Source organism: Opisthocomus hoazin, chromosome Z, assembly GCF_030867145.1.
Source record: "Opisthocomus hoazin isolate bOpiHoa1 chromosome Z, bOpiHoa1.hap1, whole genome shotgun sequence".
NCBI classification, from domain to species: Eukaryota; Metazoa; Chordata; class Aves; order Opisthocomiformes; family Opisthocomidae; genus Opisthocomus; species Opisthocomus hoazin.
This window is the reverse complement of record NC_134454.1, coordinates 7430582-7449233: the sequence shown is the minus strand read 5'-3', so window position 1 is coordinate 7449233 and position 18652 is coordinate 7430582. Positions and strand designations below refer to the sequence as shown.

Genomic DNA, 18652 nt, shown 5'->3' with positions numbered 1-18652 from the left:
CCAAAAAATGGATTGCAAAGATACCGTCAAGACATCCTCCAAAGTGCTTTACAGCTTGTCCAGTCTAAGCACTCTAAAAAGCATGACTACACTGCTGTTTTCACCAGTATGCAGCTGTTAGTCACCAGTGAAAAGCTGCGTTCATGCATCCAAGAATGAGTATTTCTGACAGCACTCACAAAATTCTGGTGCCACAGAACATAAAATGACTATCTGGATTTGCTGAGTCAAGAGGTTAGGTTAGCAAAGCAAAGTCAAACCACAATGTTTATAAAGACTTTTAGGACAAGTCAGGGATTCTGAGCAACTGCTGTGTAACACAAAGCCCCTGGGAATAATCAAATGATTAATTACTTTTGTGGAAAACAGCAAAGCATTTTGGTTCAGTATCTCTTCCTTTGCATAAAACAGTAGTAAAGAAGAGACTGGATTCCATCTACTAAAACCAATACCATTTGGGTACGTGATATTGGAGAAGAAATGCTATTATCAATAGCAACAGAAAAAGGAGTCTTACCTTCACCTGTGCATGGGGAGAAACTATTTCCAAATTCTTGCGGTTTTGGCTTTAAAGACTGTGGGGCTGGCAGTCCTGGGGGCTGTGGGACTTGTAATAAAGGCTTCCCATTTGTAACCACTGGTTTCCTGGGACTGAGAGCAGGAAGGTGAAGAGTACTGTCAATGATGTTGCTCTGAGGAGCTACCCCTCCTCCAAGGGGCATCTTTAAGTGTGGGCTGGCAGACAAGTTTCCAATAGCTGGGCTTGGCGTGCTGCTACTTGAAGACAGGCAGGGCGTTTCTGCATGAACTCTGATAGATGGGATCTGCTGTCCACTGCTCATCCTAGGTCCATGAGGAATATCTGTTGTCCGATGGCTCATACTGTATGACCTCGCATTCATTTTTAAGAAGTTAATGTAATCAGAGTGTGTTTTTACAGACCCACAGCTATGACTGATATCAATCCAAAGTCAGTAAGTAATCCATTGTGTATTATGCCTGTTTAAAAAATACATAAATAAAAATAATTTATATTGTAGTAAATAATACCTGAAAGAGGATTACACATGACTGTAAACTTTGTGACATTACTGGGTACAAGAAACAAAGTACAAGCACTATGTGCTCTGTCAGAGAGAAAGAACGAAGCCAAGCAATGACTTAGAGCTCTAACAGGGAGAAAATCTGCCTCTTCAAAAGCTGAAGTTTGCAATAAGGTCAGTTGCCGTCACATTAGGTAAACCAGCCATGAAATTCAGTGAATGCTGACCAAGTGCAAGAAGGCAGCCAGGAGTGAAAAGACTCTGATAGGGAGTTGTCATTAGGATGAACATGGCTATTGCCCCTTTTCCTGTTGTCTCCTCAGCCTATTCATTAAAATGGTGCTGAAAAGCACACACAGTAGGCCAGCACTATTCAGATACAGACAGGAAAAAGATACCAGTTCACATCCCCAAGATATGCACACAACAAAATGAAGACAGAACAGCAAAACCATAGAAATGCCTCTGTGGTCCTTCAAACTCTGTGGCACCTCACAATAGAAGAGTACCACAAGAAAGCACAGCTCAGAAGTATTCATACGCATAAATTCAATCCCTTCAACAGTGGATGCTTACTGTAAGCCAACAGATATGCCATAATTTAAAGGTAATCATACAGCAGAAAATTTTCAGGGACATCTTTCAAACTATACCAGTAACTTTTGAGCTCTGACTTCTCATGGCTTATGTTTTCCTGTTACTTAAATCGTAGAAGACAAGACTAGTAAGGGGTTTGAGAGATCATCTCAGCCACAAGCTAGCCCAAGGCAGAATCAACCAGATCCAAACATTTCCTGACATAAAAAAGATTTGTAGGCAAAAGCTGCACTTGTCAGTGTAGATCACTGGGCTAAGATATCGCACAGATGGCGTAATTTCAGCCCTAGCTCAGCTGAACAGTACAAGCCCAACTTTCACCACTAGGTTCAGCACGAAGCACATGTTTAAGTAGTTTGTTCAGTCATACACTCAGTGCCTAACTAACTTTTTCAGACAAACTAAGTTGACAGAAATAATACTGAAGTATGGCTTCAATTATGGTTGTCATTCATGTGTACATTAAGGTCTTAACTGCAACTTTTACCTTCAGCACATGAGGTTTTCAAACTGAAGCCAAAAAGATTATAACCAGTATATTCTTGATTGAATTTCACAGAATCACAGAATCACAGAATAGTAGGGGTTGGAAGGGACCTCTGTGGGTCATCTAGTCCAACCCTCCTGCTGAAGCAGGGTCACCTACAGCAGGCTGCACAGGACCTTGTCCAGGCAGGTCTTGAATATCTCCAGAGAAGGAGACTCCACAACCTCCCTGGGCAGCCTGTTCCAGTGCTCCGTCACCCTCAGAGGGAAGAAGTTCTTCCTCATCTTCAGACGGAACTTCCTGTGCCTCAGTTTGTGCCCATTGCCCCTTGTCCTGTCACTGGGCACCACTGAAAAGAGCTTGGCCCCATCCTCCTGACACCCACCCTTCAGATATTTGTAAGCATTTATAAGGTCCCCTCGCAGCCTTCTCTTCTTCAGGCTGAACAAGCCCAGCTCCCTCAGCCTCTCCTCGTATGGGAGATGTTCCAGTCCCCTCATCATCCTCGTAGCCCTCCGCTGGACTCTCTCCAGTAGCTTCTCATCTTTCTTGAACTGGGGAGCCCAGAACTGGACACAGGACTCCAGATGGGGCCTCACCAGGGCAGTGTAGAGGGGAAGGAGAACCTCCCTCGTCCTGCTGGCCACACTCTTCTTGATGCACCCCAGGATCCCATTGGCTTTCTTGGCAGCCAGGGCACACTGCTGGCTCATGGTTAACCTGTCGTCCACCAGGACTCCCAGGTCCCTCTCCGCAGAGCTGCTCTCCAGCAGGTCCACCCCAAGCCTGTACTGGTGCATGAGGTTGTTCCTCCCCAGGTGCAGGACCCTGCATTTGCCTTTGTTGAACCTCATCAGGTTCCTCTCTGTCCAGCTTTCCAGCCTATCCAGGTCACGCTGAATGGCAGCACAGCCTTCTGGTGTATCTACCACACCTCCCAGTTTGGTGTCATCAGCAAACTTGCTGAGGGTACATTCTAACTCTTCATCCAGGTCGTTGATGAAGAAGTTAAACAAGACTGGGCCCAGTACTGACCCCTGGGGGACACCACTTGTTACCAGCCTCCAACTAGACTCAGCGCCGCTGATGACAACCCTCTGAGTTCTGCCATTCAGCCAGTTCTCTATCCACTTCACCGACCACTCATCCAGCCCACACTTCCTCAGCTTCCCTAGGAGGATATCATGGGAGACTGTGTCAAAAGCCTTGCTGAAGTCCAGGTAGACAACATCCACGGCTCTCCCTTCGTCTACCCAGCCAGTCATGTCATCATAGAAAGCTATTAGATTGGTCAGGCATGATTTCCCCTTGGTGAATCCATGCTGACTACTCCTGATAACCTTCTTTTCTTCCACTTGCTTCATGATGGCCTCCAGGATAAGCTGCTCCATCACCTTTCCCAGGATGGAGGTGAGGCTGACCGGCCTGTAGTTCCCTGGGTCCTCCTTCTTGCCCTTTTTGAAGATTGGAGTGACATTGGCCTTTCTCCAGTCCTCGGGCACCTCTCCTGTCCTCCAGGATCTCTCAAAGATGATGGAGAGTGGCTCAGCAATGACATCTGCCAGCCCCCTCAGCACTTGTGGGTGCATTCCATCGGGGCCCATGGATTTGTGGACATCCAGATCACTTAAGCGATCCCTCACACAGTCCTCCTCGACCAAGGGAAAGTCGTCCTCTTTATAGGCTTCTTCTCTTACCTCCGGGGCCTGGGATTCCTGAGGGCCAGTCTTAGCACTGAAGACTGAAGCAAAGTAGGCATTCAGTAGCTCTGCCTTCTCCGCATCCTCCGTCACCAGGACACCCGCCTCATTCAGCAGCGGCCACACATTGTCCCTAGCCTTTCTTTTGCTGCTGATGGAGTTGAAGAAGCCCTTCTTGTTGTTTTTGACATCCCTTGCCAGCTTCAATTCCAGGTGAGCCTTGGCCTTCCTCGTCGCATCCCTGCATGCTCTCACCACGTTTCTGTACTCTTCCCAAGTGGCCTGCCCCTCTTTCCACATTCCATGGACCTTTCTCTTCTGCCTGATCTCTGCTAGAAGCTCCTTGTTTAACCATGCAGGTCTCCTGCCTCCTTTGCTAGATTTCTTTCTCAGGGGGATGCATTGCTCCTGTGCATGGAAGAAGTGTTATTTAAAGAGCGACCAGCACTCATGGACCCCCCTGCCTTTGAGAGCCCTGGACCACGGGATTCCTCCCAGTAGCTCCTTGAAGAGGGCAAAGTCAGCCCTGCTGAGGTCCAGCGTTTTGATCCTGCTTATGGCCCTGCTTCCTCCACGCAGGATCATGAACTCCACCATTTCATGGTCACTGCAGCCGAGTCTACCTCCGACCTTCACATCCTCCACCAGTCCCTCCTTGTTTGTTAACACAAGGTCCAGCAGCGCGCCTTTCCTTGTTGGTTCCTCCACCACTTGCATCAGAAAGTTATCATCGATGCTCTGTAGGAACCTCCTGGATTGCGCCTGCAATTTCATGTAAAACCTTCATACTTAACACTTTGCTTACCACAATTCTGCAATGTCTCAATTTTCTCCATGTGTAAACCGTCAAAAAACATGAAAAAAAAATCTCTCTTTATTTTGCAAAACTGCATTCATAGCACACTTCTAGCTTAGAGTAAAAGCCATCCAAGTGTCTGCATAGACAGATATACATAGATATTCACATACTCTCCAGTTAAAACTCGTCAATAATGAAAGGCCTAAGAATATTATATTCAAAGGCAAGAGCAAAATCCCTACTGACATTAATGAGAAATATGCCCTAACTGCACTTGAATGGTCATAAAAGATTTATTCTACATACTATTTTTCATTGTTATTTTTTATATTATGGGAATGGTAATTAAAAGCAATATTATTTCTTTTCCATGCCTGGCTGAAGCATAAATCACTCGCTGCAATTCAGCCAAGGACAGGGAGAGCTGAATGTTCTTAAATTCTCAGAGTTTGTTTTAAAACCAGAATGTACCTTGCCCTAACACAGGTGACTAGATCGTTAGGAAAGGACGTACAAACAAAGGGAGTTACTTTGCTGGCAAAGCTATACACGGTGTCCCTATAAATTTGCCACAGTTAAAAATCATTATTGCCTGTAATTCTTGTCTCCAATTTTAACCACATTAGAAAAGCACTAATATAATAAGGAAAGATTATACATAACAAATGCATTAGCTTTACTCCACAACAGCACAGAAGAGTATTTCTACATAGCTTACCCACAACTGCCAACCCTATAAAATCCAGATCTATACACAACTTGTGTTGTTAATAGGCTGGTCTCATTTGCTGTTCTTCTCTGGTAATACTACATCTCACAACAAGTAACAGTGTTCTATGCTATAGTTGTCTCAACTTTATCATTGGCTACGGCTGATTTTTTTACACTTGGAGAAAGGCCTCTGAGCCCGTAATTTCTTTCCTTATGGTAGTAAGCTGTATTTTGAACCGAACGACCTGAAAGTACAAACAAAACAAACTTTTTTATGAAAGCAGAAACAAGTTAAGTAATTTCTTTACACTTCTTCCTCTAGTCTCCTTCCTGATTCTACTGTGAATATTTATAACATTACATTAACATGAAAATCAGCACTTTCTGTCTTTCAAATATTGAAGCACCTTGGAGAGCGTAACTTTTCCATTTTTTTTTTAATTATTATTTTGTGGTATTTTCAGTATTTACTTGTTCGTAAGTGGCTTTTCATTAATTAGATTTCTTCAGCGTCAACTTCCATCATGACGTCAGGACTTTCTCATATCAAGGTCAGAGTGGCCAAACTGATTCAAACCAAAACAACGGATGACCTGGAGGTGCATTAAAGAGTATATAACTACCTAAATGCCAATTGGACATGAATTATATTCTAAAAGTCTAACTGACATTTGCATCAGATCGATAAATAGCTCCTGATTATAGATATCTGTAATAGTAAAAAGATATAATAAATTTCTCACTGAAGTGATCTGGGAAACTGTAGGAATACAGCATCAAGTACAACAGCTTATTTAGAAACTAGCTTAGAAATCCTGAGTAGGGTTGAAGCTAAATGTACCAAGTTAAAACACAAAAACAACACAGAAAAGAATACTATCCTGAGACTGAATGGCTGTGTTGACAAATTCTTTTGTTATGTCCATCAGTGAGATATTGTAGTGATCTTTTCATGCTCCCACCGATGTTAAAGGAAATGCAATTATGTCCACTGCTTCTAAAGTCTCTTTTTTTTAAGCTGACATTACTCAAGGCTCTGTGACTGCATCTATCAACAACAGCATGACAGCATAATTACTCAAAATCTGTAACAATGATTCACAAATTCACTTTCAGAAAGTCATGTAGTAAAATCTAAATTCAAGCTGAAGCCCTAGAAAATCCGAACGCTAATCCTCCAGAAAGCAAAACAAAAGAAGAATTCACAAATCTGCCCCTGCAACACAGTATGCCATATAGTCTACTTTAACAGTGTAGTTTTGAAAAGTTATCAGAGTTGGCTTACTGCTTCATCCACTGAAATAAGAGGCAAGACACATTTCAATTCCAATAAAAGCTGAATTACTCCACTGCAGAGATCAGTTTAAGGAATTGTAATAAATCCAGTTCAGGAGATACTTTCACACTAGTACTTATCAGACACTGGCACTTCGCATATAGGGTAGCAAGCACTATCCCAAACCAAAGGAGAAGGCTGAAAGACAATGCACCAAGCAGTCCCTCCTTTCTATTCTTCCTCTGGAAACATCTCACTCTACAACAGCTACCACACATTGCAGAAAGCAAACTTGAACTGTAACTCCCTCCCTTGGGCTGCTCTCCCCTGCCAGCCTTTCCTTCCTTGCATGGCCACCGTATTTGGAGCATCACCTGTCAGTGGCACCACGGTGAAATACTCCACTGCCTCCACTGACATCACACCCCTGATGAGTCAATCTGGGTGGACTCGAGGACTGGGATGGAGAAGGGGAAATGACAGCCACCAAAAGCTCTAGGGATGCCTCACCTCAGCCTCACTGACCACTCAGTGTCTACAGAAATGGGGCCTTGGAGGCTCCCGAGGTTTTTTTTGTGTCTCAGAACTGCTTGAGACAAGGACACACCCCAACATAAGTGTAAGCCACCAACTTAACTAGTCATTTTTTAAACAGCACACGCACACATAGGAAGTGCTGGTATTACAGTTTTTGTACAGTTATGTGGCTGTAGCTCACAGACCAAAGCATGGTAACAAACTCTTCTTGGAAAGGCAAACAACACAGAGATTTAACTAGGAAAATAGCTGAGAGCTTGAAATTCAGCTTGGAACAACATGTACGTTAAGAATCACAGCTGCAATAAAGGAAGGAAATGTGGCTTCAAAAGTGAAACTACAAGATAAGCTTTCCACTCAACTCATTGAGAATCTCTTCCCCACCCTCCATGCCAGCCAGCACCTCAGAAGTCATGCACTACTGAGAATAATAAATACCTCGCATTAGCATCCACTGTTTTGGTCATCTGTATCCATTTCTTGACCAGGGGGCTTCATTCCAAACTGCAGTACTCTGATAATATCACATTTTCCTTAGGCCCAGGTGGTCTGCCAAGGAAAACTAGAAAAGGGTCACAAAATTTGAGAGTTTCTGGTTCTCAAACATTGCCAGAATGCCTTTTTGATACAACATCAATGAGCAAGGCAAATGAAGGTTAAGGGAGGTCCTCTACAGCACTGTGAGACAACCAGCTCCCAAACATGACCGAGTTTCTCTGAGCTAGCGTAATGAAACATATTAATTACCTATTACTTGCATCACTATGATTCCTAGGAAGATTAGTCACAGAAAGGAATGCCTTTGTGCGAGGGACTGTACAAACACAGACCAGAGCACAATCACTGATACCGCTGCAACTGCCGTCAAAAGGGCAGCTGTTATCAGCGGACAGGATGATGTATATCCCATGGTAGTTGGGACCAAGCATTTTTTACCATTCTGCCAGAAAAACCTTCCCAGGTTTTTATTATGGTAATTAAGATCTCCCAAGCTTTTTCTCTGTCACAAGTATCAGCGCTGTGCTACTCCAAGCGGTTGCTGTCACAGAACAGCATGAGCTTTCCAGGAGCAAACTCATTCCCGTTAGGGCTAGCTACGAACTTCAGACGAGCTGCTTGAAAAACCCGACACGAATCTGGCAGCACTGACTACCAGCGTCGGAGCCATGCTTTCTGACACGCTGTCAATACCCGCCGCATCCTTACCCGGCAACCAAAGGCTCCTGCAAACCCTCCCTTGTGCACCTTTTACTCACAGTGCCCCTCTGCCAGCTCTGCCCGTAATGACTTTGGACTTTCCAGACTGCAGCCACGACTGCTAACGTCACAGCGCCAGCAACGGTGCGAGCTTCGGCACCACCGACAGTGTCCCCATGGGAGCTGGTGGCAACGGAGGGGCAGAGGCTCAGGGCCACAGGCACCTGCCCTGCCCCGGTGCCCTCGCCGTGACCATCACTTGTGGGGCAGCGCCGGCACCCACCCCATGCTGCCGGGCAGACGGCCCGGGAGATGCCTGCTGCTGTCCTCACCGCAGCCACGGCTCACCCCACAGACCTCGCAGCCGAAGCATCAGCAGCTCCAGCCAGGGCCAAAACCCGAGCAGGGTGTCGGGAGCGGAGGGCACGGCTGAAAGCCGTGAATTTCAAGTCTATTAAAGTTTAAGAAGCTGGAGTTGCCGGCAATACGCGGGTCCGCGGATGAGGCAGAGCTGTCACCTCCCTGGGCACGACGCGTCCGCTTGTTCTGCCCACGGGGACGCTGACCGGACGACGGCAAGCCCCAGCCAAGACACCGCGGAGCAGCCCCGCGGGCCGAGCATCGCTCTGCCCGGCACCTCCGGCCGGCCCCGGGCTCCCCCCCGGGTCTCCCCGCTCCCTCCGCGCTCCGTCCACCGCCCCGCGCTCGCCGCGCCGCTCCCCGCTCCCTCCGCCGCGGGGGCCGGCGGGCTCCCCGCTCCGCAGCCTGCTCCTGCGGGTCTCTGTCTCCGCTCGCTCGCCGGCGGGATGACAAACCTCCCCGGCGGGTGCCCGTCCCGTCCCTCCGGACAGCGCTGCGCCCTCACCTCCGCGGCGGGCTGTGTCGGCGAGGTGAGTAACTGCGGAGTAACTTCGCCGCAAGAGGGTTTGTTTTGCTTTCTTCTCTTTTCCTTCCCCCCCCGCCCCGTCCCCGCTCTGGCGCGGAGGCCGGGAGCCGCCGACTCACCCTCTCCCCCGCCCGGGCCGGCGGCGGGGGGCGCGGGGCAGCTGACAGGAGCGGAGCAGCGGCGGGGCCCAGCTGCCCCCCCGCCCCCGGACGCCCAGGCCGCCGGGACGGGGCGCGGAGCCGCCGCACGCCCCCGGCCGCGCTCACCTCCCGCCTTCCGCCGCCGGCACCGCGCAGCCCCGCGCCGGGCCGGCCCGTGCCTCGCGGCTGTCGTGTGGCCGCTGGCCCCGCCGTTAACCCTTGCCGCGGCCGGCCGGACCCCGCGGCTGCGATGGGTTCCCCCCCGCCGCAGCGGGGCCGCCTCCCCGCTTCCCCCGCCCGCTTCCTCGGGCTGCCTTGCTCCCTGCGGCTGGGGGGGCTTGGAGGCTGGGGGGGGGGGGGGGGGTGTTGATGGGGCGGCTCTGTAGGTGCTGGAAGATGCCGGGGGGGGGGGGGGGGGGGGCGGGGCGCGAAGCTGGAGGGCCCGCATAGGCGCCGGAGGGTGTGGGACGGTAGGGGATGGGGGTCTGGGGGCTGCCCAGATTCCGGAGGTGGTTGCGCGGGAGACCCTGCAGGGGTGGCGGGGGGAGCTGCAGAGGGGCTGGATGGGGGATGTTTAGGAGCAGTCCTGGGGCTGCGAGCGGCTTTATAGGAACTGCGTAGGGGATGTGCCGGGGTCTGCATGGGACCTGCTTGTGGGCTGTACAGGAATCACAGAATCACAGAATGTTTGGGGTTGGAAGGGACCTCTGTGGGTCATCTAGTCCAACCCCCTGCCGAAGCAGGGTCACCTACAGCAGGCTGCACAGGACCTTGTCCAGGCGGGTCTTGAATATCTCCAGAGAAGGAGACTCCACAACCTCCCTGGGCAGCCTGTTCCAGTGCTCCGTCACCCTCAGAGGGAAGAAGTTCTTCCTCATCTTCAGACGGAACTTCCTGTGCCTCAGTTTGTGCCCATTGCCCCTTGTCCTGTCACTGGGCACCACTGAAAAGAGTCTGGCCCCATGCTCCAGACACCCACACTTCAGATATTTATAAGCATTTCCAATGTCCCCTCTCAGCCTTCTCCAGGCTAAACAAGCCCAAAAGCTTGGGAAACTATGGTAGGGCAGAGGAGCATGTAAACAAGGGGCACAGTACCCTGGGTGAGGGAAAGAGGATGAAGGGGCTTGATGCCTGGTGGCACTTCCCTGTGCGTATCTTAGAAACACGGTGTGAGGGCAGGAGCCCTTCGCTATTACAAGGTGTGTGTGTGGGGGGATTCTGCTTGCAAGCACCAGAGGACTAGAAATGGGCTAAGAAAATTTGGAAGGAATACACTCAGGCAGATCTGCTGCCTCCCTCCTCTCACCCAGAAAGGCCCAGGGAGACCTGGCACCCAGGCAGACGATCAGCCTATTGCAGAAACAGTCGCAGCCCAGAGGTACGTGCTACCAAGAGCTCAGGAGCAGTCTCCTGCGCAGGTAGCCCACGGCCCAGTGATTGAAGTATACTGGTTGTTTCAGTTCACACTGGTTCTTTTCCGCTTTGCTGTAAGTGGGGAATTGAGAGTGTAAATGAGGTGAAGACAAGCAGTTGAAAAGCCAGGCTCAGAGAGCAGCAAATTGCCCTATCACTCGAATCTGTGTGAACATGCAGACCTCCTGGCAGGGCACCCTGTGCCAGCAGAGAAGTCTCCAAGAGCGGGAGCCCACCTGCATGTGTGGGCACTGGAAGGGTGCAGTGGGCTCAGGCCCTTGGTGCGAAGCAAGGTCAGCCCAGCACTTAGAAAAGATGTGACTCCCAGATCTCCAAGAATGCGAGTGGCACCGTGGCTGTCCTGGTTGCTTCTTCAAAGGAGAAGGGGAGCCTGTATCCCTGCTGCGCTGCGATAGCGTTTAGGTGAAGGGTTGATGAGGGGGAACATGTCATGGTGTGCCCAGATCACTGGGCTCCTCAAGGCCAGCCTTGATCTCCTTAGCTGAATAAGCTCTTCTGAGCTAAAGCTCCTTTGCCATTCACTCATAGTACATCAAATTAATGTGACTGTGAAGTTGAGAAGAAGACAGCATTGTATGTTCTTTACATATCCAGAAAACATAGTGGAGAAGTTGGGGCTTCAGACTTTCTTGTAAGGTTACTCTGCTTCCCAGTCTTTTTGTTTGTAAGTGTATGGATGCTTAGGCAGTGAGTCACTTCTAGATAAAATTACTATATATAACATATTTAAAACAAAAGAATTTGTAAGCTGTGCCCCACTTTAAAAGGCATATTAAAAGAACTGACAACTGAAGAAGGGGTCTTTACCATGTGAAAACACAGCATTTACTTGTGACCTCAGTGACTTAAAATTTCCATTTGTTTACTGTCTCTTTATTGGTACCACATGCCAGAATTTTCTATGAAATTATATTTTAACTGGAACTCATCACTAAAAATTTCAAGGATTATCCCTGGGCTGATAAGGTAGACAGTGTGATGATAGTGGTAGACTCACATGGCAAATGAGTGATACAGGTTTAGCCAACAGAAGAGGCTCAGTAAAAAAATGAAATTGCCAAAATACTCATTGTAATTCAAATCTACCAAAGTAACTAAATAAACAATGAGTTTTCTTTAAACAAATTGGTTTAAATAAACACAGCAATGTTGTCAGAAACCAAATCTGATGGACATTAAAAAAAATCTGTTTACTGAGTCATTCTTACGTATGGGAACCAAATTGCCTTAGTTCAACTGAAAAAAGTGATGGATCCTAGCAGTGTACCACCTTGAGAAATGACTACAAGGCAAAGGAAGCCTTTACACACAGTATAAGAGGTTCTGCTGTTGTGATTGAAGCTCACTGAGAAGTGTCTTGGGCAGGGAGCAGAGGAAAATGCAACTCTCATATTACCGATGTTAACATTGGACACCACAACTCAAATCTAAAGACCATCCTTAATTTTTGATATTCTGAAGAAGCAAGTGAAGTTTATGCTAAATAAACCAGATAAGGCTAATAAGTATATTAAAAGTGAGTATATCCTAAGTTTTCTTAGTGGGTAACACCACTGCATAGTCATACCCATTACTATGATCCTGTACTCATTCCACACATAAAGCATCCAGCTTGATGATGAAAAAGCTATGCCTGAGTCCTTCAGAAAACTGCTCCTTGTTACATTCAACTTGCTTTTCTCGGTTGCAGATTTTCTTCCATCTAACTAAAAGCATGTATCTAACGGAGGTAGTGGACTCAGAAAAGGGTACATTAAGGTTCACTGTGTCAGAATCCACAGCAACATCTCTGAACTTTGTCACCCAGCCAAGACCTGAGGGTAAAGATTGTTTTTTGTCATTTCAGTGTCAGTTAAATGTTCTTAGTTCAGTAAAATCTTTTAGTTTTCTCTCGAGGAAATGTAGTTATGTGCTGTATGAGGGTACAGTAACCCTTTAGATTAAGCGTTCAGTTTACGGACTGTCAAACACAGAAGCATTTTTCCAAACACTTTTTTGGTAAAAAAAGTATTTTGAGAATTCTTTTTTTAAAATGTGCTCTTGTTCTTTTTCTCTGTCCCCCTGCCCCTCATAGGCTGCTGGAATAACAGAGTCTCCAACAGTTCCACTCCAGTCTCTTTCTAGCCTGATTCTGGTTGCATTATGCCATTGCGTTTGTTGTGCAAAAGAGTGTCACTACCCGGCATGCTGGGAAAGACACCTGCTTCTATGAATCCCTGTCTCGTTTGTCCTAGAGGAAGACCGTCTTTCTGGGTGAGCCCTGAAAGCAGATGGTGAGCAGCGGAAGATGTCTGAAAAGAGCTCATTCAGTGGGGAGAGAGAACATGGGTTTTTTACTGGTATTTTTGGAGGGCTTTTTGAGTAAGGGAATGACTGTTTGAGCAAGTGAAGCATAATTTATGGAAAGTCAAATGATTTCCTCCAGGGGCCAGAGGAAAGCCATTGTAGCACAGGGAATAGAGAACAAGGAACATGGCAACCTGAGGATACAGCTGGTTTTTGTTTTCCTCACCTCTCTCTTCTGTATACCAGCAGCAGTTGTACTGAGTTGCTAGCAGAGAAAACTAGGTAGAAAGATTATAAAACAAAAACAAATTTTTTGGACCCCAATACCTTAGAAACAGTGGCAGTCAGTTTAACTGGAGGATGAGATCACCTTTGAAAATAAAGAGAATCCAAGAGAGCAGCTAGAATACAATGACACTTGGTTAGATAAAACAAACAGAACTAGAAGGGTTTGCCTCTTGATGCCTCAGACATACTGACTAGAACGAACCTAAGTTGAACATGCATTTCTCAGACACAAACAGATACACAGAAGCTTTTCAAGATGTTTTTGTGGCAACTGAAAAAAAAAAAAGTTGCTAACTAACCATTTTGGTCTAATTCTTTTATTTTTCCTCAGATGTTCCATTTCATATCTATTCTGTTTTCATAGTTACCGTGTACCTGAGAACAATAGTTTCAGTAGTTAAGGTGACATGACAAAAAAAGTAATCACTGAATTGCATCTGGAATAACAGACTGTATAACAGGCATCTTGTACTGACACAAATATATTCAAATATAGCATTGGGTTTTCCTGGTTTAGCTGCAAAAGCAAGTCTTGCACCTCCCCCATCGCAGCTTAGACAGACTCCCTGGTGAGGAGCAGCTCTGCAAGGGTGCTCTCTTTCACATCATCCATAGTCAAGCATCTCAGGGGTGATACCTCTTTCTGTTTAGTATGAAGCTGCAGGAGAGCAGGTGGGATCCGGCGATCAGAGGTCTGGAGGAACAAATCAGGTTTTGTGGGTGTGAGTTCTGGGGTCTGGTCCTTTTTATCCGTCTTTCCATCACAAGTCACAGGCTGCGTTTACCTGCTCCTTCTGTGAGGCCAAGGAGGGTTCTCTGTCACCATCATGTAAGGCCACAGAGCTTTGTTTTCTGTATAATTCTATTTCCCATTTCTGTATCCAGATTTCATAAATAATACTTTTGTAGTGGGTTTTACTTGCTGCACAGGAGACAAGACAACATATTCCTCCTCCCTTTCACAATAACCCTATGAAGAGCATGTTGCTAAGATTTCTGAAGCTCTTAACAGCTAAAGATTCTTACAACAAATCACTTCCTCTCCTTGCAGCTCCAGCAACTCACCCTGCGCTGTGATGTGAAGAGATGTATAAAGACCATTCTATTCACATTTTTAAATGTAAACTGGTAGATGAGGAGAAAGCTGTTTGTGAAATAAATATTTTAAAATATATGCATTCTGCTTACCTCCTCAAAGAAACAGAGTTTGATTCTCCATTATCCTTATACAGACAGAACTGGTGCTGGTAGACAGGATTCATTTAACTAGAATATAGACCAGTGATATATGGTATGAACATATGTGCAGAACTGTTTCAGAAGAATGCAGTCACTTTGTGTAACAGCATGTGGTGATACCATGTAAGTGTTTAAGGTCAGAAACTAAAATTATTAAATGAAAATTAATTGCAGGGGAGTTCTAGGTTTCCACAGTGCACCTGAAGAAGCTCGAACTCAGACTGATGAGTGGGATAAATTTTCCAACTCTCATAAAAATTTGATCAGGGAGATGTCTTAATAACAGCCATGCAGTTTAGCGAACATAGTCAGATATAAGTAGTTAACTGACACTTTTCACTAGATATTTCATACTCCGGGGTTCAGGCCACAAGGTGTGGACATCATGTACATTAACAAAAGAAAACAGAGGGACCACGTTTGCATGGGAACCTCAGTTTTCATGCCTGAACAGAACTTGAAGTCAAATTGAATTTGAGGTGGACCAAATTATAATAAGCCAAACACACCTAATTTCCATTCAGAGAGTATAAGAGATTTCAGTATCAAGAGCTGGCATGATATCCATTCCATTCCCCAGTATCTACTGATAATGGACACTACTAGAAATAGCATTATAGGTAGGACCCTAATGGAGGGTGAAGTAAGAAGCAAAGAAGGAACTTTCTCACAGTCCACCTAGAAACCTTAGAAGACAATGCTGCGATAAAGTGGAACTACTGTTTGTTTGTTCTACAGTAAGATCTTCTGATGTTAATAATGATTTCTTTTGTAGGCCCCAGCAACTTAAGATTGAACAGCTGATAAGTGCAATGTTGAAACTCACTTTTCTTGTTTGGGAGAGTAAGCATTTTATTAATCACTTCTGTGGTATGCACATACCACTGCAATTTTTATCCTACTCTTGTTTCTGTACCTTCTCACTTCAACAACGATTTTTAATGTTGAATTATGCTCCATACCCTGTAACAGATACCTACGTGTGTGTAGTTAGCTTTCATCACTATAGTACCTTAAGATTTCCACCCAAAGAACTAATGTAGTTCAGAAAATACTGGTGGAAAGCACATTAAGAAGTAGGTCCTTAATTAATTAGATGTTGAACAATTCACCCCAAACCTCCAACACCCACATGCATGGCTACTCATAGAGAGATTTGTTGCCTCTTTCCAGGTAATGGCCTTCCCATGACAGTACTATACATGCAATAGCAATAGCTTCGTGGATGTGCCTCCCCCAAATCCTTTTCTAAATTCCATGTCGTCTTTGGGAATAGGCACACTGACTGCTAGAGGTAGCCCTAGATCTTAAGAAGTCCGCCTGCTCACAGCAGGAGGAAGTTCTTACGCTTCCTTCACACTGTCGAAGATATGTTCAGCCTGATTGCGCCCATGTAGCATGGGTTTTGTCCCAAGCCACAGAAGGGAGAACAAGAGCCGGCTGCCACTTCAGTAAACTGATGTGAGATGGCTGGTCAACTTTGCTGCATTTACATACAACAGGAGAAGAAGATGTGTGCACCATGTAGGTCACTACAGTGGGTGATGCTTTATCATCCAGGCTGGTAGATGAAAAATTTACAAGTTGTAAATTTTTGGTAGTTTAGGGACAGGGAGAGGTTATCTTCATTATAAATAAACATACTTTCTGAGACTTGTCCAATCAATGCTAAAACCCAAGTAAAAGGTGTCGCGACTTTGTAGTTTCTACCCTGTCTTTAAGAACATCACCCAGACTCCCTTATTTTTGTTGTTGAATATGTGTTTACCATGGCAAGATGTGCAATTTAAAAACCACATGAATCATTTGGCGCTACCCTTTTTTTTGTTTAATTTTATGTGCAGTTAATTCTGACATACTTGAAGTCTGACTTTTTCCTAGGGTCATGTATTTCACTGTCAGAATTTGTTTCTCTCTTGTCTTCTGCTTCTGCACAGTTGAATATACTTCCTAAAAGCGTATTTCCCTACCTGGGGTCAGATAAGGACTCCTATAGTATTTACTGAAGTTAAATTGAGGTCCAGACATAGGGATGGTCACACAGTATTCTCAGCAGTTTGTGTTTAAACATATGTTAGAAATAAGAAAGGGGTCTACATGCTAGCTAAGTGTCAAAATAGTGACTTCCCTGACTCGATTCTCACAGCAGTACACACTCATAGTCCCAGCCCTGTTCATATAACTGTACACACATATCTTCACATTTAATTAGCTCTATCAGTGTAAGAATCTTAAAGTACAGTGACGTAATGGACTAGAAGCTTATATCCTGAGTCTTGCCTTGTTTTTGTGTAAAGCAACACTAACAACTTCTCTCTTTTTAACCATTTGTAAAATGGGTATAAAACCAGCCATGGTGATCTAGTACTGCAATTTCACTGAATTCGATATGAGTATTGTATTCTAAGCTGCAATAGAGTACATTGCACAAACAATATGTAGCTGTTGCTAGTTCCCTATTATACTACTTCGTTCTTGTTAAAAGGACCCTAAACAGAAAAAAGTAAAAACCAGTCACATGCCCCACTCTTGCAAGGGATGTGATGTGTCTCAGAAGTGATCAAAAATCCACAAATGCACCTAAATTTATTAGCAAGCTATGGCTTATTTAGTGTGACATCAGTAAATTTGGTGTATTTTTAATTTAACACTGTAGTGTTCTTCACTGCAGAATTACAGAAACATAGTTTCTGTAAAAACATTGAAATTAGACAAATGCCTTCTTTCATAATAATTTCAAAAGTACAAGAAACTTTTAGAAACGCATTATCTCAGAATTCTGTTTTTTTTTTCCAGTCCCAAAGGCTTATAGCTTGACTGTGGTTCGGCACATTTGTATTACAGCAAATGTTGCAGGTTAGACCCCGCTATTTTAGATTCTGTATTCAGATTTCTATACCTGTGTTCAGGTTGTAACCCTGAGAGGCCATGGTGGAAAGTACTTCTCAAAACTTCCAGGCAACAGCATGAAACTAAATGCTGATGCAATGAACCTGAAAATTTATCTTGATCACTTCAGCTTTTGAATGTTTGCTGCTCATTTTTACTTACTATTTCTCACACTACCAAAATTCTACTTTATGATATGCCTATGCACTTCACTAACTTCTGTGGGCTTGACAGTACAAATCCATAAGCATAAGTGATTTAGATACATTTCTATCCATTTTTTCCACATTGCTAAAAACATATTCTTACCCTCCTGATACGCTGCTTTTTTTATGTATTTAATTTGTTCTGTAAGGACACTTACAGCTCCCTTTTAAAATCTCTTTATCCAAAGCATGAGTTACTAATTTTCTGTGCTGTGTAACTGAAGGGGTTTGCATTTCCACAAAAACCTCTGGCATTTATAGATTTAAGATGGAGCTGACTTGGACAAATTACATTGTCAGAAAAAGTCTACAATGTAAGGATTAGAGAGGCAAATCTGGCGAACTTTAGCTTTGTGAGAAAAATCTTCCAAGCTCTCCAGAGAAGTGCTGTGATACTTAATGAGATCTCCTGTCTTTCCTTTTCTAGGTTCCCAGTTACACATGTAATGAAGACAAGGGTCCTGACTTTCAGAAGCTCATGTAAATTATTTCTTGTGCAGCTGTATTCAGACTGCTTGTGGTTGCTGGGTTAGATGCAAAGTGTAATAGGTGCTAAAATGGTTCCTCCTTTTCTGACAATTCTGACAACACATAATGTTGCATAGCCTAGGGATACATAAATTATTGTGGAAAAACTTGACCACAGAGAAACAGGAAAATTAAATACTAATAATCTTTAAAAACCATTGTGTCAGCTTTTTGGTTCATATTAGCATCCAAGAGCTTTGGCACAAGCTATTTTTTCAAGAAGTAGCAGCGTATCTCTAGAGAGAATATATGTACACACGTATACACATATATACAGTCAAGAATCCAAATGAAAGTAATCATATCCATGTCTAATGCAAGCCTATACCTGTTAAAACAATCTTGCATGTCAGTAACAACTGGCAATACTTATGAACATTTTTGTTGCATTGCATTGCTCATACAC

At 45.0% G+C, this 18652-nt stretch overlaps 1 protein-coding gene across 1 annotated transcript in view; it reads right to left on the bottom strand.

The window, feature by feature from the left end:
• The window catches only part of GLIS3 (GLIS family zinc finger 3), a 182163-nt gene extending 172876 nt beyond the window's left edge, over window positions 1-9287 (bottom strand). The window contains exons 1-2 of the mRNA XM_075410664.1: window positions 9213-9287; window positions 518-999 (exon numbers count right to left, since the gene is read on the bottom strand). Coding sequence (XP_075266779.1) covers window positions 518-902 — 385 coding nt within the window. The 5' untranslated portion in view covers window positions 903-999; window positions 9213-9287. The remainder of the gene's footprint in view (window positions 1-517; window positions 1000-9212) is intronic.
• Window positions 9288-18652: the final 9365 nt, after the last annotated feature.